Source organism: Homalodisca vitripennis, chromosome 4 (assembly GCF_021130785.1).
Source record: "Homalodisca vitripennis isolate AUS2020 chromosome 4, UT_GWSS_2.1, whole genome shotgun sequence".
NCBI lineage: Eukaryota > Metazoa > Arthropoda > Insecta > Hemiptera > Cicadellidae > Homalodisca > Homalodisca vitripennis.
The window spans coordinates 108,676,045-108,699,111 of record NC_060210.1 but is presented as its reverse complement, the minus strand read 5'-3'; the positions used below and the strand labels follow the sequence as shown (position 1 = coordinate 108,699,111).

The following is a 23,067-nucleotide window of genomic DNA, read 5'->3' as shown; positions in this document are numbered from 1 at the left end:
TGATATCTATTAGTTTAAGATACAATTATTTAGGACAGCAAATTAATATGAATATCGTATGAATTATTATTATTAGGGCGAGCAGGAGAGTTGTTGGCAGAGTGTAGGGCTGCTTGTTTATGATTATTTACAGGGTTGGTTTACTGTAAAACTGTAATATAATATTGTTTGTATAGGTCAGGAATGACCAGGTCGTGTCGATTTGAATAGGGCAAATTAATTCAATTGAACAATGGAACTGTAATTTATTGGATTTAATTATGTACGTAACTGTGTTCGCATCAAAACTAAATAATATAATTAAATTTGTTATTTGTAGAAATTTGGTGAATCATTAAATATGGCTGTGTTAGGGACAAGCCCACTCTGATGGTTAGACAGTTGGTCACCTTAATAACTGCAGTTCCAAGACATTTTAAATATGGCTGTGTTAGGGACGAGCCCACTCTGATGGTTAGACAGTTGGTCACCTTAATAACTGCAGTTCCAAGACATTTTAAATATGGCTGTGTTAGGGACGAGCCCACTCTGATGGTTAGACAGTTGGTCACCTTAATAACTGCAGTTCCAAGACATTTTAAGGACCTCAGGGGTTGACCGTCGCAATTTCAGCAAGAGTCTATGAGGTTTTACATCAACTCTTGTATAATATAAGATCCAATGACACGCACAAATCACGTGTCAAATTACATTAGAAAGCTATTCAGAGGCCTAGTGTAATACCGGTCTAAGGAACCAGAACTGGCAAAAACAATGCACAAAAAACATAGAATAAAAAATAATGAAAACAAAGACTTATAATTTTAATATGACTCAACAGGATAGATACTAAGACAGGACGATTTAGACAACCAAAGTAATGATAATCCAGGAGGAGAGAGCCAGTTTGCATTTGATAAGCACACCCGTGAGTAGTTTTTTAAATATGAAGAGGAATGAATAGTAAGTAGTAATAAATAGGACACTACAATTCAAGGATTGCACGTCGTTCACAAATGATAAATGTAATTAATAAGGTTTAGCAAGCATAAATCAATATGTGGTGAAGAACTCCCAAAGTAAAAAAATATGACATTGAACAAGCTGTACTTAAAATAATGTAAGTATATATCTGTGGTCTCTTACCTTCTCTGGCATGTACAGCATACAATGTGTAGTGCACCCGTGTTGTGCTGTCATATGGTTCGTAACTATATGACGTCTATGTTCTCTTATTATTTGGTGTTGTTTGTCTCGTATTATTTATTTTTTTAGTTTTTTACTTACAACTTTTTTTTTTGTTGAAAAATGTTTTTGACTTTGGCAAATTCATTACCATAATGTATTGGTTTGTGCTTTATCTTATGTATTAGTTCTTTTAACAATTGAAGTAGAGAGACTCCTGCAACATAATGTTATATTTTTGTAATATGAAAGTACAGCAAATCTGTCATGTTCTTCAAATCATCCATCGACAACACAGGAATAGCCTCAAATAAAGAAACCAACTGTCAGCTATGGTGGGTTTTGGTGGGAAATCAAAATAAAGGGTATCAAAATGGTAAAAACCATCAAATTACATATTTTTTAAGATAAGTGTAAACAAGCCTGTAACGTTGACTCAGATTGTTCTCAATACATATATTCTGTGCTTTAGAGTTGACGATTATGTTTTATTTGAATGTCTCTCTTATATAGTGTCAAACCATACTATCACCAAAAAATGTTGTGTTGTTGGAATAGTATCAGTATAGTGGAATTGTATACACACTACAGACCTAAAGTGGCATAGGCATTTATCCGAATTTTGATTACTTAAAACTCCCAATTGGTATAAGAAGACTATTGGATTTAATTTTCCTATTATGCATTCAATTATCTCATTATAATTAAACTATTTCTAATCTCTATTCAGCAATATCTTTATATGAATAATAAGGAAAATTTATGATAATTAAAATTGTCATGTTAACCCATTGACCACTTATCACGGTACCGTCTCGTGACGGCCGACGCGGTACCAAAACACTGATCACGAGACTGTACTGTGACGGCGACATACATTATTACATATTTGTTTAAACATTAGTATGGGCTCAAATAATTAAGTTTATATATTAAAATTAAACTAAAGAACATGTACTATACATATAATTATGTATTAATTCCATAAAAATATTAGCGTGATTGGCGTTTTATTTGTTTAAAAATTATTATGGGCTCAAATAATAAAGTTTATGTATTTAAACTAAACAAAAGATCATATACTATACATATAAATATGTATTAACCCCAGAAAAAGAATGTGAATCAAGGTATAATACTAGACAAGGTGCTTTTTTCGTGTTTGCTAAGATTTGTGTAAAAACACAAATGTCACATTTTACAAAAATCTAAGTAAAACTTGAAAATATTGAGGTAAAGGAAATAAAATTTTTTGTATATTTAATTGGATTTATACAAGGAGGTTGGGCACAATAATATTGAGTGGCTAATGGGTTAAGTGTTCAAGTTCTATTATACCTTTGATATGCAGCTTTCAAATCTAAAATTGATGTTTTAAGAGATGGTGTTAAATAAATTTTGTTTATGTTTTAGGACACCAGTACCTGTCTCAAATGTGGAACTATATTTGCCCAGAACTGTTGAAAGCTATTGAAACCGAACCAGAAACTGAAGTATTGACTGAACTTATGTACTCAATGTCTAAAGTAAGTATATTTCAAAGTGCTATTTAGTGTGTGAAGTTTGAGTCGTATGAGTGCATTGACATTTTTCCATTCAAATATTATGTAATCTATTTCATAAAAAAGGTAGTTCCCAGTTGATTTCTCATGACATAGTTATTAGTATTTATATAACTGGGTAGCATTCAGTGAATGCACAGTTCATCAACTGATTAAAAATTGATAATATGCATAAGGGAAGAGATTCTCTACTTGTGACTCTTCTTCAATGAGTTTTTCCTATTCATTGGCATTTCTGCTTTAACTGGTTATAAAATTTAAAAAAAAAAAAATTGTTTTCAGTGACCACGATGAACTGCTGAAACATATTTAGAAACTAGGTGATATTGGTGCTGTAAATAGTCTACTTCCTCAATGTTTTAGAACACCAGTAGATGTATCAAATGTGGAACTAAATTTGCTCAGAACAGTAGAAAACTTACCTGAAACTGTAGATTAGTAGTATTGTAGGGTTTAATTGACTGGATAAGTATACAGTGTGACCATCAAGAGTTACAACAGCTAGATACAGCAGAGTTATTGTCCACCCACGTTAAAAGGTATATATTTTTTATTCAAATAATTCAAACCAACATTTTTTATTTTTTGATATATTTTTATATCCTGTGCATCTCTCTAATAGTTGCCGTATTTATTTAGGCACTTGTGTTATATTAAAATTGAAGTTTTCAAATCTTTCTCATAAAGTATTTGCCACTTTCTCTAGCACCCAATATTTTACGGCTGTTTTCACCTATTTATCAATGTTGAACTGCTTTCTGTCTATATGACATTTTAGGTAATGAGAAAAATGACAAAACTCTCGGAGCAATTTCAGGGCTAAACGGGAGGTGTTCCAAAAACTTCCCAGTTAAATATTAAATAATTTCCGATCCGCACAGTAGTATGAAGCTTTACATTGTAGAGACACAAGATTCCTTTTGCCAGCATGTCTCATCTTTTGTTCTGGTAGATGTTGCATTGTACGTGTTTGTGTTCACGGTTGGTCCTCGTGGCATTAATGTACCCACCAGCAAAAGACTAAACTGATACTGAACTTCACCTGTCTTGTGCTGTAACATCATATGTTTGGGTTTGATCTTGTCGGGAGAGATCTTGTGTGCCATCATTCCATAGGCAGTTTCTTTGATTCAGGAATTATGTAAACAACTGTGAATCAACAAATCAACAATGAAACTACAAAACTGCAAACTGTACGTGCACGAGTGCATGAGACAACACTTTAATAAACATGTCCCTAGACAATATGTGATCCTGCTAGGATTCAGTTGAATCTTGGTACATCTCCAAGAGTTGATTATCCTTTCATTCATTTATATTCTGACATATTCAAAACACATATTTTTTACAAATAGTAATTTTTTTTACTTCACAGCTGAAGAAACTGTAGTTTCAGATAAATTAAAATTGTGAATTAGTATTTAAACTTAATTTGCAGGATATTTTTGTTATGTGACTTTTAGTTAAAAAACTCATATGTTACTTGGAATATTTTTCAGTGCATAGAAACGCTTGGTAACGGATGTCTCTCAGAACCACACATGGCAGAACTTCTCAAAATTCTAGACAAACAACTAAAGGAACATTTTGAGAAGGAAGTTGAAAGGCTGGAGAAACGTAAAGATGAGGATTATGATGAAGTAGGTAACTTTATAATTGTACAGCAGTATGATTATATATATATCATGTTATTATCTTTTTTAGTAGAGAAATGATTTAATCATCTCTCCTGTACAAATGAACATATAGTTACTGAAGGCCATACACTATCTCCTTTATAAACAGACTGGTTAACTTTGTGTTATTTAACACATTCACTGCGGGTGACGAGCATGCTCATCATGCGAAAATGGTGCGCCGGGCGGTGGACGAGTGAGCTCGGCATACAGTAGTTGCTTTCATATTGCCTTAGTGTGAACTGAGCAGTTGCCCGGAAAGGCTGTAACAGTCATAGCGAGGTGTGCCTGTTTCGGTGAATCAGTTGGTGCGATTCGTCGCCGGTTCGCCATTTCTGTTTGTTGTGTATGCTTTGCGATATTGTGTGAGTGGATTATAGTGTCTGTTGACTGTGTAAGTGTATGTACTCACAATGGAGGAAGACAATACTGTTATTGACGATAATTTTTCATCTGATGAAGACAATGAGTCGAGTTCGAACAGTTCTAGGGACGGTGAAGGCGGCGCGGCGTCCCCCACCCCAATACATGTAATTGATGTACTATCTACGTGTCATTCATGTACTATATACGTGTAATTCGTGAGTGTTTGTACCGAAACCTAGTGCGCTGCGAGCACATACAACACAGGGACCGGCACCCGGTGCGGGTGACGAACAGACTCGGCACGGACATGACGTCACCCGTTCCGGCCAACAAAGCTTCCGGGATACCGTGGGCAACCCTTTCGGCATATCCTGACTCCGTTTTGGGTAAGTAAAAAACAAACAAAAATCCCGCATTTTCTGTCGCCGGTAATTTTGTCAACCGCAGTGATTGTGTTAAACAAATGTTTAGTGATATTAACAAATTGTGCAGCTGGACAATTCTCTATGTACACAATATATTGACTGAGAAATAACAATCTATTGTCTATAGACTAACCTTCATTGGTCCCTTGACTAGTGCTGTGAACCGTTTTACTAGGATCTACATCAACTTACTGGTAGACATAAAACATTGTTCTGCAGTTTGTGTATTTCCTGAATTTATTTCCTTTTCCGGACCTGATTACTCTATCACTGTAAATTAATAAAAAAATTTAAACTGTTCAATCAAACTATTGTATGTAAAACATATTTTTAACTTTTAAAATACTTTTGAAAACTATTGAAAATACCAATTTTTTAACTCGATATCTATTTGTTTATAAAAACCAAACCATTCTGTGGTCTGTGTTTGTTGCTTATATCATCTCGCAGCTCAATTGTTAACTTGAGTGCTCTGTGGTTAAATGAACAGACCATTTAAATACATTGGGTTAGTGATCCAGTAATAGACACAGGTTGACAATAAGTCATTTATAAAATTTTCTGTAAATCTGGTTAAAATTGTTAATATTACTGATTGAGTTAAGATGTTTGCAGCGTCTTATAATTTTGTATTTGCAGGAACTAATACCACCTGTTATATAATTAAACAATGCAATTACCAGTGGTAGAATTCAAGAGCATTAGTATATATTCTAGAACATTCTTGTGAATATTTAAAGTGTTTCACAAGGATTTGATATATATTTATAATATTATTTTACATAAAACAATATACTTACATACATTTGCTATATTAGGCAAATTTTTGTATGAGAAATTGTTATTTGCAGGTGGTAGAAGAACAGCTTGCTGATGAGAACAATGATGATATTTACACTTTGAGCAAAATAGCAGACATCATCCATGCACTCTTCATTGCTTACAAAACGGACTTCTTTCCCTACTTGGACCAAATCATTGGTCATTTTGTAAAAATGTTGGTAAGTTTTCAACATTTTAAAAGTGTAGTAGTGTTAAAATGCATTGTATACTCTGCATCTTGCATCATTTTTTGAATTCCCAATCTTCTCAGGTCTTTGTTTACTTGTTTCCACCATCATAGCTTTGGTCGTCCAGTGGTCTTTATTTCCTCATTTTATTATTTAATGTTCAATCTTCAGATCTACGTATAAAGTAAGAGTGGTTGAAATATAGTTTCGTAAATTTTGGAATTTGTGGGCTAAATTTAATCTATTTTGTATTTTCATATCTTTGTTATTGTCATTGGAGACAAGAACTTCTAAATATTAAAAATGGCTTACTTTTTAAAATTAGTAATCTTTAATCTTAATGTAGTTTGTATTTTAATTGTTATACACTCAAGATACTTTTATAACATTTAGAAATACATAAATTTTTCTATTTCAGCCATTTTATTTTCGGTCAGGCCAATTATAAAACTATATTTGATCTATTTTGTATTCTAATGGTATCAACACATGGTTAAAAAAAGTGGTCTCAGCTGCCTCACCGATAAATTAGTTATTTGTACAGGAAACTTAACATTTTTCTTCTATACTGTTATAAGAGGGCTTTTTTTCTCCTCCAACCTTAGATCTCACTCCATGATGGCCAGACTATAACATACTACTAATACTTCTCAATTAATATTTGGTGGGAGAACCAATAGTGGTGACCACGTTTATGCGACTGCAGCTCAGCATAAACTAGCTACTTGAGCATAGACAACACATTTGATGTACATATAGTGATAGGCTATTTACAAGGAACACTCAGGCCAATGATGAAAACTATTGTTTTGGTTGTAATCAAAACATGTTATGTAAAATCATACTGTTAACCAAACTTTAACAAGTTTGCTTTGATAAATCGGACTAAAAATAATGTTAAAGTAAAAGGAATTTTGTTACAGGAACCTGATAGGCCATGGTCTGATCATCAGTGGGGACTTTGTATATTCGATGATGTCATAGAGTATGGTGGTCCTGCCTGCGCCAAGTACCAAGGTATCTTCCTGGCTCCTATGTTGGCACATGTCACGGATAAGTCCCCAGAAGTGAGGCAAGCAGCAGTCTACGGCTGTGGTGTCTTGGGAATGCATGGCGGGGACGTTTTCTCAGGTATTATTCGGAAAAAAAGTAACACTGATTTTTTTTTCTGGAAAAAAGTGGACAGGGTTCATTTTTTTTAATAAGGACAGTCACTGATAGCAATATATATTCATTTTTCAACATTTAAGTGGGATATTTTCCACCTTTAAATTTATTCAAATCTTTTCCCTAAATTGAATAAAGAAAAGAAATTACAAATATGTATAAATTGGCAATTTTTAAAATCAAAATACCGTTTTAAAAAACCGACGTCGGTAAAAAATCTGGTTTAGTTGTTTCAGACTATTTCCTATGTTATATTGTTTATATTTATACGTCTTTTTATGACAAGTAACAGTTTTGCAGCTGTAAAAATAGTATTTTCAACTATTGCACAACTGCATAGTTACGTAACCGACTGACGACGCAGTGATGCAAGCATTTTTATTTATAAACAAAGTTCCACTGTTACTGAATAAAGTGATAAATGTTGGTTTAGTGATGGTTTAATTTATTTTATTTGGTTTCTTAGTGATACAAGTTTTATTTTTCTCGATCATTGTGTAAAATGAGTAATCATCTAGACAAAATAACGGTGCGCATGATATGATGTCAGATTCTGAGCATGATTTGGAGGAGCATGATCGTATTTTTAATGAAAATAAAAGATCACCACTGTGATTCAGTTTGAAAGAATCTTGGGTCAAATGTACGACTCTGGATCGTAGGGTGAGTTTCTCAATGACAGTGATCCTGATCCAGATTTTGAGATTAGGCCTAATGATTAAGACGTGAATGATGCTGAGTAGGATTATGGTAGGCCTTCCATTAGTACTAACATGAATAATATCTTTCTGCTATGTTACTTTTATATCAAAAACACATTTATAGAACATTAGGTGCTTAAAAAAAAACTTTTATACAACATTAGGTGGTTGAAAAATAAAACGTTTATACAAAGTTACAATTTTTAAAGTTTAATTTTTTTCTATTTTATTGTTTACTTTATAATTTTGTTCAAATAATTATTTTATCATATAAATGCACATTTTCTAACACTGTGTATTCTCCACTTTAATTTGATATATAATATGTTAGGTTAAAACAATGTCTTCATAATTTTAAAAATCACAAAAAACTGCTAGTATACTGAGCAAATTTGATGTTATAGGCTCAGGGTTCAATGTGTTAAGATTCTAGTTATAGCTAGAAGCATTATATTAATTATGGTGTGGTTAATCAGCTCCAGTTCATAAGCTAGAGATATATTGTGGAAATTGTTAGATGGCCATTTGGTGTATTATTAAAAGGTTAATAATTAATGCCTTTTCTAATTTCAACTAAAAATATACATTTTAGCAAAAACTCAATTTAATAAAATTATTTTTTTTTAATATTTAATTTTATTTTATATTGGTTTTTAGGAAATTACTTTTTAGCCTTATTCTGTCCATCCTCAAAGGCCACTAACGTGTGCAAGGATCTCATCAAACAGAAAAAGATGTACAGCTGGGTATTGCGATTCTGGTGTAATATTAATTGGACTTAGCAGTTTCTCCAAAACTTGTTTACTACTTCCCTTCTCATAAAACGATATTATTGAGGTGAAGTTGATTGGAGAAGCATAATTTTTTTCTCTTATTAAGGGCTAAATCACATGAGGCCATGGGGTTTTTGGACAATTGTTAGAAATCCGACTATTTAACCTATTTTTCGTTGTGAGTTTGTGTATAGATTGCAATTAGCTCAGGGTTTGCTGTCTATATATAGGTTGGTTTGCTCCTTGACTAGGTGAAGTAGATAACTATCAATAAAATACTCACAAAATCAAGACACTAAGGCTGGCTATTTTTGTTTAATTAAGAAATTGTCAGCAGGTCTTAAATACTCACAGCTTACTTTAAAGTCTAGACCTGGCTTGCTCTGGCTCATCACTGTCACATCCACAACCTCTTTTAGTGTCTATATAACAAGTAATTTTGACAATGAAAATAATAACATTGAACAAAAGTTTCAGGGAGACGATTTGATCATTTTCTTTCTGAGAAATCATTATTCCCCCACACAAACATATTCTGGTGACATGTGAGAAAGTATTGTCATATTGCTGCAGACTTTCAGCTGTTTCCGCAAGGGAGTGGCTGTTATATGCTTGCCTCTGTTGATTTACATTTTGTTTGTAAAACAGATAAATTAAATCAAACGAAGTGCTTCAAAAAAGTAAATAATGTCCAAATTGTGTATGTACCCACAAACTCGTAACTTGTTTCTAGAGACTTACGCCAATGTAACTATTTGCTTTTAGGTTGCATGAGGTATTAAAAAATAATTCTTCAACAAACTAGTGAAATAACTGGTTGTTTAATCAATCAGATAGTGCAGTCAGGACTATCTTCCTTATTGATCTGTTATCACTTGTAGTTGGAAGAATAATATTGGTGCTAATTTTCCTTACTTTTGTTGTAGTAGAAATTTTAGAGGGCTAGATGCTCACAAGATTTGAGTTTAATTTTTGGCATAGTTTAATTTGAGTGAAGGTTTTTCATCAAAAGTGCGGAATGGTGACTGACGATCAGGGATATGAGGTATAGTTCAAACTCTGTGTTTGGATCATAAATAATTAACATTATAGTAGCCATCACAAATTCTGCTGACTATCAGTGCAAACTTCGGAGAGCCATTATTCTGACAGATAATACCATTTTACATTTTAGATATTATATTTTCTGCATGTTTCACATTTCGCTGTCGTCACTTGTTACATTACTTAGTGCTTCATTAGCAAGTTTCTCCACTTTAAAGGTTTTGTTTTTTAAAGCTACTTCACTCTTTACTAGCTATCAACTCGAGGAATTATACTGATAGTGGTTTAAGGGGGCTAGGAAATAACTTAATGACCCACTTCATTTATAATAGGTTCATGGTAACAAAATGTATTATTGATTGTATTCCTTTCAACAAGAAAAGCTCAGATTTTGTTATTGTATCTTGTAGTATATTATATGTTAACAACTGAATGATGTCACTTTTTCTGTAGTCTGATTTTGGTACCTTGTCTTGAGTATGAAATGATAACTCACGTTGTTCATGACAATAACATTCCCTCTTTAAGACAACCGTAACTGATTAATAAAATATTGCTTAGCACTATCCCGGCTGTCCTAAATTCTGTACATGAATAGTGTCACAAGGAAGGTGTTAAACAAAGTGCCATGAATCTCAAAATAATAATCACAATCCTATGATTTTTATTCGCCCCATAATATAACCTCCCAATCTGGAATGAAACCTCCTGTAGCAGGTCTACCATGTGCAGTTATTGGCTACCCACCTTTACCTATTATTGATACTTTTAACACTTTGAGTGCTGGCCCTAAATGACATGTAACTCTGTAGAATGCTGGGCGTTTTTGGTGGTTTTCAAAAATTTATTTAAAAAAAAGTATGTAAGGTATGAGAAAAATACTTACATGCCTTAATTCAGCTTACTTTCGTCTTTCTTTTAACGTGAGATTGTTAGTGGTTTTTTAAAAAACTACACATAAAAAAATGTTTTTTTAAAACATATATTTTTGGAAAAAAATTATTTTTTGAGACAGTTTTTTTATTTAACCTACTAAACTAAGCATATATACAATTATTTACAATGACCCATTTACAAATATAAACTGTCCTTTGAATAATACAAATCATATTTTTATGTTTTGTAGTTTTTTGACAAAAAACTATGCCGTCATATTGATGCGTCGGCATCACTTTCGCTGTCAGCACTGTTTTCAGCATCTGTAACATAATAATATACTATGTAAAATATGAATATATTTTCATTTTATTCATAAGAATAGAATATTAGTTGAATAAAGTTAATTTATTATAATACAAATTATAGTTTGATTCACGAAAACAATAACATAACCAAACTTTTAGACTGATGTTTATATGATAAATAGACTTACTTATTCTTACCTGAAGTATGTGTCTAATCTTCTTCCATTAAATCAGGATCAATGTCAGAATCGTCAAAAATACTATCTACACCAATAAAACTATCTTCATCTAATACATCACTGATCGCAACGTCGTTCAAGCTGCGAGAAGCCATGATTGCGACATCGACTGCCGGCTGCAACGAACGTCACGTCAGCGGCACGTAAACAACGCGACCGAAGTTGCTTTGTCATTAAGCTCATACAATACATCTGACGCTTTCTAGCGGTGAACTGTGTTACTAAAAACCCAAATAACATTGTAGAGTAGGCAAAACCCGTTTAAATACGGACAATGTAATATAATACCAATTGAAATGACAACCACGTAAAACTACGGGATTAGCATTCTTCCGAAGTTTCGCCGTTCCGTAAAATTACGGGATTAGCACTCTAAGTGTTAAACATCTGTTAATTTGATAATCGTGCTAATTATATTTTTTTGTGGTTTGAAATATCCACGCTTCATCTTAACCCTCCAACTGTCTATCATATTTTCCACAGTGTCGCCTATATTTGGTGGTTTTGCAGGGGCATTTATAAAAATTCAATAATTATGGTAAATATGTTGTTAAATATATCATTTTGTTTGGAAAGATCTGTAGAACAATTTTAAATACATTTTAAAATCAAAAAATGTTTTTTTTTTTTTTTTTTTTTTTTTCATTTAATTTTTTTTTACTTTCAGTGTATATAACATAATTTAATTGATATCTTTCTAAAAAAATGAGATTGCTATAAAATCTGTAATTTCATTGTGAATACAAAAATATATAACTTTATAATGATATACTAAAAAAAGGAATTACTGTGCTCTTATTATGCAAGCGGTTACCTAGCAACGACAAAATAAGAATTTGCATGCTCACCCAATTATTTATTTTGCCTACATTTTGTTAGTACATAGTAGCCTGTGTTGGTTGAAATTACCGTACACTTTTTTACTGTTCAAAAACTTACTGTACACTAAAAAAACAAAATTTATATAATTTTTCACTATTTACAATCAATGTCATCATTATTTGAAGCCAAAGACTCAAAAGAACCATGAAAAGTCTCACGAAGTAATCCAGCGTCGTTATCTTCGTTTTCCGTTTCGGTCAATTCACTAAGATTTTGGTCCGCAAGAATTTCCCTAATGTCATTTGACCGACAAGGCTCACCCATTGTTACTCTAACACAGTAAAACAACAATACTAGCGCAATAAAACATACCAAATATCGCCACGAGAAACAACAACACCGCTCGTTCACAATCTCGCGAACACTCGACGTATTTCAACTGCGAGAAGTCATCACGTCAATTAGTTGTATCGATACTGTCTGGAAACAGACAATAAGGAATTCAAAGGTATACAAAACGATTGCCTATTTCATTAGCTTTGCAATGATGTATCATTTATGTGTCTTTGAACGGCATTTGGAATTATAAAACCTATAAAGCCAGTACATGTCAGTCGGCAAAAATATCACCGTGGCACTACTGAAACGACCGAGTCGGCGCAAAAATCGCCGACCGACAGTTGGAGGGTTAATGTATTACGGGCCATTTATTGGCCTTTCTCAATGAATGCATTTTCCATAGGAACCTTACATTTTACTTGCTTTAACATTTTGATATTCCATAGAATTTATGGCTTGTCATTTGACTTTATACCTGAAACCAAGTTATTTCAACATATTGATTACAGAATCTTCAAATCAAGTATATTAATGTTTTAATTCAGCCATTTTTTTCTGTAGAACACTCACCCGTCACATAATATTCTGGAAATACTCTCTTCTTAATCTTCTTACACCAATGACTTCGCTCTTTGTACTTCAAATTTGTCATTTTTCTCGTACATTCAAACACTACTTCCTCATCAATGCCTACTAATTTTTTTAAAGTTTCCTGATTTTAAAACAAGTCTTTTCACATGAACCACATACCTGAACTGTTAACTTCTAACCTTAAAAAGGTTTTTTCTCCTTCAAGATTGTCTGACTATTGACTATATTGAAAAATGTAAACAAATTACCTTTGATACATTTACTCTGTTATGAATGTCTTGCCATCCTCTATGAGAAAGTCCCAATTTTATCATTCTGATGTTTTTCATCAGCTTTCTGTTAGCCCATTGTTGGTAGTTATAAAGTAGTTATTCATTATTTCCAGTACTATTAACACTTAAGTGTTAAGCGCTTATTGAAGGGGTGGTGCGGTCACTGCCAATCACTCTTTTGGTATGTGTGTAGTGTTCCACTAAATTATTCACAACTTTTGCAAAAATAAGTATAGTTTTATGATATTTGTTTTACTATACAGATAGGATGGTAGACAACTTGTAATGTTTATTTAAATTGTACATTCTGTTGACATTTTTAAATACAAAAACTATAATTTTATGATCTTAATTTATTTATATAATTTTATTGTTCCCTATGTATATGGGAATAAATATAATAAGTAGGTCTCTGTATAACTTTTTTTGTTTTTTTTATATATCAGTGTAAATTTTGAAAATTTTCACCTGTACTTAAGTTGTTTTCATATTTGACAAATAGCTTTTTCCAGCTTTAACAAATCAAATCAAGATATATAATTAATTTTTGTATCATTTGCTATGTATAAAGTAAGACTTAGTACAATAATTTATGCCAATCTCAATTTAGTAACAGAATAATAAATATTCAACTTTGTCCTCTACATTTCTCAGAAATTCCGGTGACCCAATCTTATTGCATTGTAACACAATACGATTGGGGTAAACTTCTTTATTCACTAAGTTTATTGATTTATAGCCATTCAAATGTATGTACACATTTGTTTCCGGAACAATGACGTGCGATATAGAGTGAGGGGTTAAGACACAACAGCCATTATAGGACTTATTTCACAGTCAGGATCATGCCAGAATCATTAACAGACTCTTAAAAGACTGTCAACATTAATAAAAAGTGTCTTCAAACAATTCGCTTAATTTTTCTTGTTCAAACTAGGTGAAGTTTGTGACATCAGATGAAGCAGCCATCTGACTGAAGAAAACGAACAAAACAAACACTGTGAGCATTCTAGTTGTGGATTTTGTTACTAACCACTCGATAGATGTCACAGAATAATAAAAATTCAGAGTTATTTAATTTAGTTGAAACATCAAACACTTGGATGTTCAGGATCAGCCTTTTTTCAGAAATGTCGCTATTTGAAACTTGCAATTGGTTGTTTTTCTATGTTGTTAGTGAATGTTCTGCTTCGATTCTTATCACAATCCTGTGATTATTGTTATATTGCTTTATGTTATTGCCTTATTATATTTTTATTTTGGAAGAAGAAATATCAAACACATTTCTTTACGTACGGTTGTACCCACATGCCGCGCATCATAAGACAAAATGTTTATAGTTAAATAACAATGTTTTTCTATTCATTTTGCACACAACATGTAATTCAATTTGCTTCCAGACAGCCATAATACATTTGTAGCATTTTCGTCAGTGCAATGATGTATGCAATAAACTGAAACAAGACAATATGGATATTCCTTTTTGCAGTGTTTAGCACAATTCCAATTGTATGTATATATCTGTATGCCGCGATTTAGGGGTTAATATTTTAAGTTGTTTTAAGAAAATTAATAAGTAACATACACTCAAAAAGTCTTAATTAGTCTGAACTAATATGTTAGAGGTTCTGTGTGGATTTAATAAAACATCAGCAGTTAGATGTAAGTTACATTTTAAGCATCTTGAAATTATGTAGTACATTTCAATAGATATGTTTTTTTAGCATCTTGTGCAGAAGTACTACCAAGGCTTGTAGAAATCATCACAGCTCCAGACTCGAGAAGTGCAGAAAACATAAGTGCCACTGAGAACGCAATATCCGCTGTCACTAAAATATTACAACACAACAATAAAGCCCTTAATGTCGATGAAATTCTTCCTCACTGGTAAGTTGATAGAATGCTAAGTTTATATTGTACTACGTACTAATACCAAGTAGTTAGTACTGTGGTATGTTTATAATACCATGGTAATGTAAGGTGTGATACTATTTATCTCAACAGCTGTATGTACCTATAGTTTATTATTAGTGTAAGGGGGATATTACAAATTTTTCGTTGTTGAGTAAAAAACCATTTGCTTTGAAACAGTTGTTAATATGTAACAAATTTTGAAATCTTTAATTGTTTGCAAGGCAGGAGCTGTGAGTACTCCAAAATTGGTTTATATTTGTTGGGGGTAATTTCATTCTCAGGAATTATGTTTTATTTATGTTTAGTGTTAAACATCTATTCCTTGTGTTGAACATAACACACAAAACATTAACTGAAATTTATCAAATGCGCAGTTTAATTATTATTACCATTATTTAATTATAATTGTAAGTTATTTCATCAGCTACTTATCCATATTGATTCCAATAGAATTATTAACTGGATAAATCACATACTATGTATTTTATTGTAATAGACTGAACAAAAGGTAAAGGAATTGTTGCTTTTTTAGTAAGTGTAGCATAACTGTAAGTCATATATTTTTATTTTCCCTCTGAATGCAATGAATATTTGGTATATTACACCAGGCTCTCATGGCTGCCTGTATGGGAAGACACTGATGAGGCCCCGCATGTGTACGGCTACCTGTGTCATCTTATAGAGAACAATCATCCAGCCATCCTAGGACCTAACAACGCCAACCTGCCAAAGCTGATAGCCATTATTGCAGAAGCTTTTCACAGAGAGGCTATAACTGTTGATCACATTGTTGCCCAGCGCATGCTAAATATCGTCAGACTCATCCAGGTAAAAACTACGGCTACTCTCATAAAAAAAAAATTAGTATTGTAGCAGCTCTTAAATATGTTCTGTATCTGAGCATTTTGAGCAAAAAAATCCAATGTTTTAAAGCTCTAAAAGTCTTTATGGTCATTTATCAATATTTATATAAACCTTTAGGTTCATCAGGGGTCAATTGAATACGCTCGTTTTGAACAGATGTTCCATACTTCTTACATAGATTTAATTTGTTGCTTTTTTTTAGAGCTCTTACAGTGTTAAAATCAAGAAATAGTTTATCGTTAAGGACATGTCTCATTATTTCTACCTAACATGCTATTAGCACAACAGAGTTAATTTGTAAATAAGGTTCTATTTGAATTAAGATTTCTAAACTTATACATAAGAAAAAACTCAATTTTTAGATTATTTTATTTTATAAATTATGAAATGTATTTTATAACTAAAATAATTTACTGAAAATACAATTACTATTTTAAACAAATAAAATTGAAGTCCCAATCAAAGTCAGCCTACAAGTTTAACCAATGTGGAGACATAACATATTACACGCAATTCAACACAGGAACAAAGCTTGTCTCAAGAATTGCACGTCACCCTCTCCACACCGAGAAAACTTGGCAAAATGGAGCTTTGTTTTTGTGACAAGCAGTTTCGGATCAATAACAGGTGACTAAGAAGAATGAATGGAATGTAGTTAACGCATTCTATCACTGGTCAATAATAATTTATTAGGTAATCCTTTCCATAACATTGACATGTAAGTAAACAGATGTAACAAAGTATCAAAAGACTCAAGAAAACGTAACGAAAATCTTGCCAGCCAATCCAATAAAGTAACTTTATCACAAGTGCTGCTATGTCACTTGATTAAATATCATTTTATTGTACTCAGTTTGTTTACAAATTTGTTTATTTTTTTAATTTCTCGTTGCTATTCTAGTTATTTAAATTACCATTTTTACTTTTTAACCCCAAACTCAGTGTAGTTCTTCCTTGGACAAAGAAGAGAGAAATATGACTGACAAACAATAAGATGATATTTTAAGGAGGCTCTGTCAGGTCCTTGAGAGCTGGCTTGTGTGGTTTATAGAAGAGGTGTAACATTTGGCAGCAGAAACATGACACTGGAACAAGAACTTTGTAATTAATCTTCTTCTGGATGGCCAGGACAATATTATCCAAAATAAGCAGGGTTTTTGAGGCAGTTTACCTTTTTTTGTTTTGTTTTTTAAGACAAGTTTTCACTGATGGCACGAATATTTCATGAAACCTTTCCTTTTAAACAGTGGAGTCATCCATCCTTTGCGTGTGTTTTTGTAATCAACTGGCAGGTTGACGTTTTTAAAGACCCTGAGTTTTTTTGGCATACTGATCACCAATAACTTCAATTTACATGTACCTCTTGCGTTTGAATAGGGCATAAATTTTATTCTGTCCTTGGCCAGTTTTCGTCCCTGAGCACTTGCTTCAGCACAGTGAACAAATGTCTTCTTGGGTAAAAGCCAGTAAAATAAACTAATCTCATCTGCGTTATAGACTTGGTCGGAAGTTAGGTCTAATACCTCATTGATTTACTGAAATTTTTCCTGGAATGGTTAGACTGCAGCAACATCACATTATGGTTTTACGCCCATTGTACTTAACAAACGAATTCCAAAATGTTTTTTAATTTTTCTAACCATCCTTCACTTGCTTTGAAATTGATTTTCTCTATTATTTTTTCATACAATACCTTTGCCTTTACTTTCAGAATCCCCCTGACATTGGTGTATGCCTATTTCTTTCATGTAAAAACCAAGCATCCTCAACCTTCAAGGAAATTCACCCTTTTCAATGTTTTTCTGGTACTTTTCACATGAGCCTATTCACTGTTCTTCCAAATGTCATGTATCGTTGTGGGACTGACACTATATTCATTTGCGAGGTTAAAAAGCTTATCGCCTCTATCAAGTCTCTTTAAAATCTCCTTCTTCTGAAGCACAGTTAAGGTTTTATGTTTTCATTTACATTGACATTTTTCACTTAATGTCGAAATATTAATTAAGCACAAATTACAAATACTAATAACAGCAGCAATAACACTGGCACTGTTAACGTGAACAGTGGGTAAACCACGAGAGACAACTGAGCGATCGTAGGTTGTTTGTTAACACAGTTTTCAGTAACCTCTTTCAATTTTAATCCCCTACTCCACACCCATCTAAATACAACGGAGTACTGGAGTGCCGTATTATAGAGGGTCTACTGTATAAATCAGTTTGCTATATTTTTTTACGGTAGAATCTATTTTTCTCTTTACTAATCAAAGTAGTAATGTTAAAAGTCTATACATCCTTTAATAACATTTTGTTTATGTTTAACCCTAGAACTGTTAATCGACATAATTATGTCGGTTAATGCCGCTTTTGTGGTGTTAACCGTCAAAATTTTGTCGGTCAAACATTCCCTCGTATAATTACTTTTTATAATATACTCCGGTAACGTATCGATATAATTCATGCACCATTGGATTTGGGAAGAAAAATGCTAAGGAACAGATGAGTTTTATTCCTCTTTGTATTATGGTTATGACGTAGCAAGCTTGTTATTTTGAACGTAAAAGAAAACGCGACGCCGTTTGTTGTGACCGCCATATTGCCGCTGCCGTTCTGTATCACTTTCGTGCCGAGCTGTGGATATTTGTAAGTTTTAATAGTTTTACGCGTGTTTTAGTGTCGTATTTAATGTGTAGTGTGTTGTTTGATGTCGTAGTAGTGTAAACATATATATTTTAGAATAAATCAATTTCTATTTACTGAAATATGTTTGAGAAATTACCGGCTTTGTGTAGGCTATGGCAAAATGACTTGGCTAAAATTCATTTCACATAGTTTGTTATTGTTTTCACTTACTAAACGTTATTTATAGCACTCTTTTAGCTCTGAAGTAACTATTTATTTTTGGTAAATAGATAGTTTTCACAATAAAATATATATTTTCTGTAATTTCTTTGGTTATATATAATAACTGTTTGGGTTATTCTATATTTTTTCAATATCTTTAGTTATATTTATAGTTTTCTAACTACATAATATTTCCTATTACTTATAAACCATAAATTTATAAATTTTGATATAGTACAAGCTTTAGAAACTATTTTATATTTTGCTGAATGAAAATTTTTCGCAAAATTTTTGAATAATGGCAAAATTTAACTTTTTTTACTTTTCAAAAAATAATTTATGGTAATTATTTCATTACTACTGTATATTCTATTTTATTCTAAGTAATAAAATATGCAAAATAACATATATTCATAGATAAATGTATTAGCAAAACTTGTTTTACCAAAGTCTTACGTGTACACCCGATTTTCAGAATTTATACGCATCGCTGCTTTTTGTTCTATAGCTTTATGATGCTTTCATAAATGTGTATAATGTTTATGTTTTTCTGAAACTAGATAAAATTTGACACAGAATGGCTATCTCACTTATAAATATTTCTCACTATAACTTCATTTGCTAGGTATGGTCCCCCCCAGATTTAAGAAATATTTTTCGTAAATTTTATATTTGATTAAAAAAAGTGTTTATTAGAAAATTTTTAATGGTTAATTTTACAATATAGTGCAATTCTACGTTTAATTCTGAACACAAAAATATATACTCTTATTTATATTGCTTTTATTTTATATTTTTAATAATTTTTTTAAAAAAACCTTGCGCGAAGCTCCAAAACAGCCCGACACTACAGGATGAAATGACCGCCAGTTCTAGGGTTAAAGGTATCAAATTGTTAAATGCAAAAGTAAAAACTCAAAATCAAAAGAGTTACATAGTGACTAAAGGTATAAGTAGTATTCATTTAACACAAGTAGAATATAATACTCGTACATGTTATATCTTATAAATAGGTTGTAACAATATATGTTTGACCTATAGATTGTAGTCAACTTCAAGGTGTTAAAAATGAGCTTATTTGCTATAAGTGTAGCAGGAAAGCTCCAGTTCTATGTCACACAGCTCACCCCCGAACAACAGCTATCACTAAACCCAGCATTAACTGTGCTAAATAATGATCTTGGTTTTTTAATGTTGCAGGGTAGCGGTGAAATGTTCCAGTTCTGTGTCACACAGCTCACCCCCCGAACAACAGCTATCACTAAACCCAGCATTAACTGTGCTAAATAATGATCTTGGTTTTTTAATGTTGCAGGGTAGCGGTGAAATGTTCCAGTTCTGTGTCACACAGCTCACCCCCGAACAACAGCTATCACTAAACCCAGCATTAACTGTGCTAAATAATGATCTTGGTTTTTTAATGTTGCAGGGTAGCGGTGAAATGTTCCAGTTCTGTGTCACACAGCTCACCCCCGAACAACAGCTAGCACTAAATCAAGCTTTAAGCTGTGCTAAATAATTACCTGCATTTTGCTTTGTATATCCATTAGACATTCTGTGATGTAAAATTTAATCCATATTATATTTTAACATGTGTATAATTATTTTATATTCATTACTATTACTTCTTGACGCTAGGCAAGATTTCATGTCTAATAAATTAATTGGTTTCTGTTTTCTGTAAATATTAACAAGTCATACAAAGTTTTAGCTTAAACTGGCAACAGAAAATAAATATTGGCACTTATGCAAAATGCAATTTGTAAAACATAGAACTATTTTTCAAAGTGGATTGTATAATGTATTGTTATATTAAAATTATTTGTCTTCAAGTATAGTTTTGCCTTGCTTAATTGAATAAATACTTCTGTCATGTATTTAGTGCTGTACACCTGTTTTACTCTTGTTTTAGTGTTTTGGTTGTTGTTGAAGGAGTGATATTACATATATATTGCTATACATTGTATTTAAGACTAAGTGTTTTTTATATAATAATAATTTTGAAGCTACTATCAATCTTGTGTAGATGTTGGAGCCTCCAAATGAAATATTTTGTTATTGTTATAGTTAATCTGTTTGTCATATGCAAAACATAATCCAACACCATAAAAATTAGTAGGTTTTCTTCATTGTTATTAGATTAAATTTACGATATGTGAATTTAATCACTTGAACATTATAATATTTAATAATTTGTTAAATTAGTGAGTTATTTGGTGAAATAAATATAAAACTACCTGAACAATTTTAAACTATTTCAATATCTCGTAATAATTGTTAATCGATTGTTATGAAGATAGTTGCTTTGTGTTTCTTTTAAATCTTCCAGGACTTTATAGAAAGTTATTATCTAAAATGTTATCTTTTCCTACATATTGTACTTTGAATGTTGAGTTAATTTATTTTATTGAAATTAGAAGATTAAAAGAGTTTACTGGATTACTAGTGAGACTGTGCTGTTATCTTTTTTTAATAGTTGAATATTTCAGTAATATTAACATTTAGTCTCAAATTACATTAATCTCAAAAGTTGTTTGTTTTTTATATATATATATAATTTCAAACCTCTATTTTTGTTTTGTAATTTTGTGCAGTTTCTAGATCGAATATGAATTGATTTTTCATTGTTAATAAAGAGACTGATATTTTTTGCAACCTAATTAATTGTGCCAGACAAAATACTTGTCCCTAAAAGCTTGTATTTTACATAAAAATGGTGCGATAATTATTTAGTCTTTTTATTAAAACCTTACAGTTGTCATTAGTATAAAAAATACTCATATCAGGGTGGCCACACGACTGGGAAAACCGGGAATTTTTGTGGGAACTGGGAAAATTTCAAAAATAATTTTTCCGTCTCCAAGAACTTATAAAATCATGACATAATTTGTTTCTTGAATCAAGAACTGTTTAACCCTTTCCGGGCCAGGCGGCAATATATTCCGCCATAGATCGTGTCTGAAAAGTGCCAGGCGGCAATATATTGCCGTCGGGGATATACGCAATATATTGCCGCCTTAATATTCGTCGTTTTCTTAAATAAATACGACGTCAAATGATTAAAGTTTTGTTTTTTTATTCCCTGGTATATTTTTAGATAATTAATATGAATATCATTTTTATTTTGGAGGTCTATGCATTTTTCTTTCGTAATTGTCACGTGACATTATCAGCTGACTCGATCTATTGTTGTTAATTCTTTATGCTTTAGTGTAATCGCACTATTGTATGCTGGATTCTTCTTCATTATTTTATTTTGTGGTTGTAAATATTAGTAGTGTTAGTAGTTACAGTACGCACGCTGAAGGTTCGGCCCTGTCGTTGCCCTACTAACCAAATAAAAACATTGACTCTCCAATGATCCGTCACGGACTGCAATGTTTAATTCTCGCTCGACAATCAACTTATGGTTAGACCAACTTCCTGTACAAATAAAATTCTGAAACTTCGCAGATCTATTTTCCTGTGTATGCCAATGCTAATGGATGTATTAAGTTTCAATGTTTTATTACTTTTCTTCAATAAAATATATTTTAAAATTAACTGTGCCAAAATTGTGATACAAAAAAGTTTGTATGTGAGGATTTTTTTTTATTATTTGGTCAGGAAACTTTCACCAGCGGGAAAGTTTTTCTGAATGAACTGAATTTAATTTTAGATTTAACCTTTTTCAGATACATAGTTTAGGTTAGCAGTAACTTAGTCTGAAGTGGAATGTATCACCGACACCGCTGCCCTACAGTTTATGGCCCATTCACGTAAATGCAACACGGCAATACCATTTGAAAGTTTAACATTGAATCACTTTGCAATAGTTTATTTCTGAAAACACTTTAGGCCATAATGGTGATCTGTGATAAACTAAAGTTTAAACTTTAATGAAATTATGTTGAATTTCATTGTATTATATTCGAATAGAAAGTGTTTTGGGGTGTATTGTTTATACACTAATTTTATGACAGATGAATGAATACGAAACACTGATGTATAAAGAATCCTGAGAACAGGGACAATAAATATTCAGACTGCAGCGGGCCAAATATTGGCGGATGTCTGCAGAACAGTTGTTATATCGGGCAATCCACCCGTCCCCCGCCATAGTCTGCTCGGT

General features: G+C 32.1%; 1 protein-coding gene across 3 annotated transcripts in view; it reads left to right on the top strand.

The window, feature by feature from the left end:
• LOC124359941 (importin-5) overlaps positions 1-21,684 on the top strand; it is a 79,087-nt gene extending 57,403 nt beyond the window's left edge. The window contains exons 15-21 of one of the 3 annotated variants that reach the window (XM_046813123.1): positions 2,578-2,690; positions 4,226-4,366; positions 6,045-6,194; positions 7,127-7,334; positions 15,060-15,222; positions 15,858-16,077; positions 20,386-21,684. In XM_046813123.1, coding sequence (XP_046669079.1) covers positions 2,578-2,690; positions 4,226-4,366; positions 6,045-6,194; positions 7,127-7,334; positions 15,060-15,222; positions 15,858-16,077; positions 20,386-20,475 — 1,085 coding nt within the window. In that variant the 3' untranslated portion in view covers positions 20,476-21,684. Of the gene's footprint in view, positions 1-2,577; positions 2,691-4,225; positions 4,367-6,044; positions 6,195-7,126; positions 7,335-14,272; positions 15,223-15,857; positions 16,078-20,156; positions 20,269-20,385 lie in introns of those variants that run through there. The other 2 variants (XM_046813124.1, XM_046813125.1) reach the window with 2 other exon arrangements.
• Positions 21,685-23,067: the final 1,383 nt, after the last annotated feature.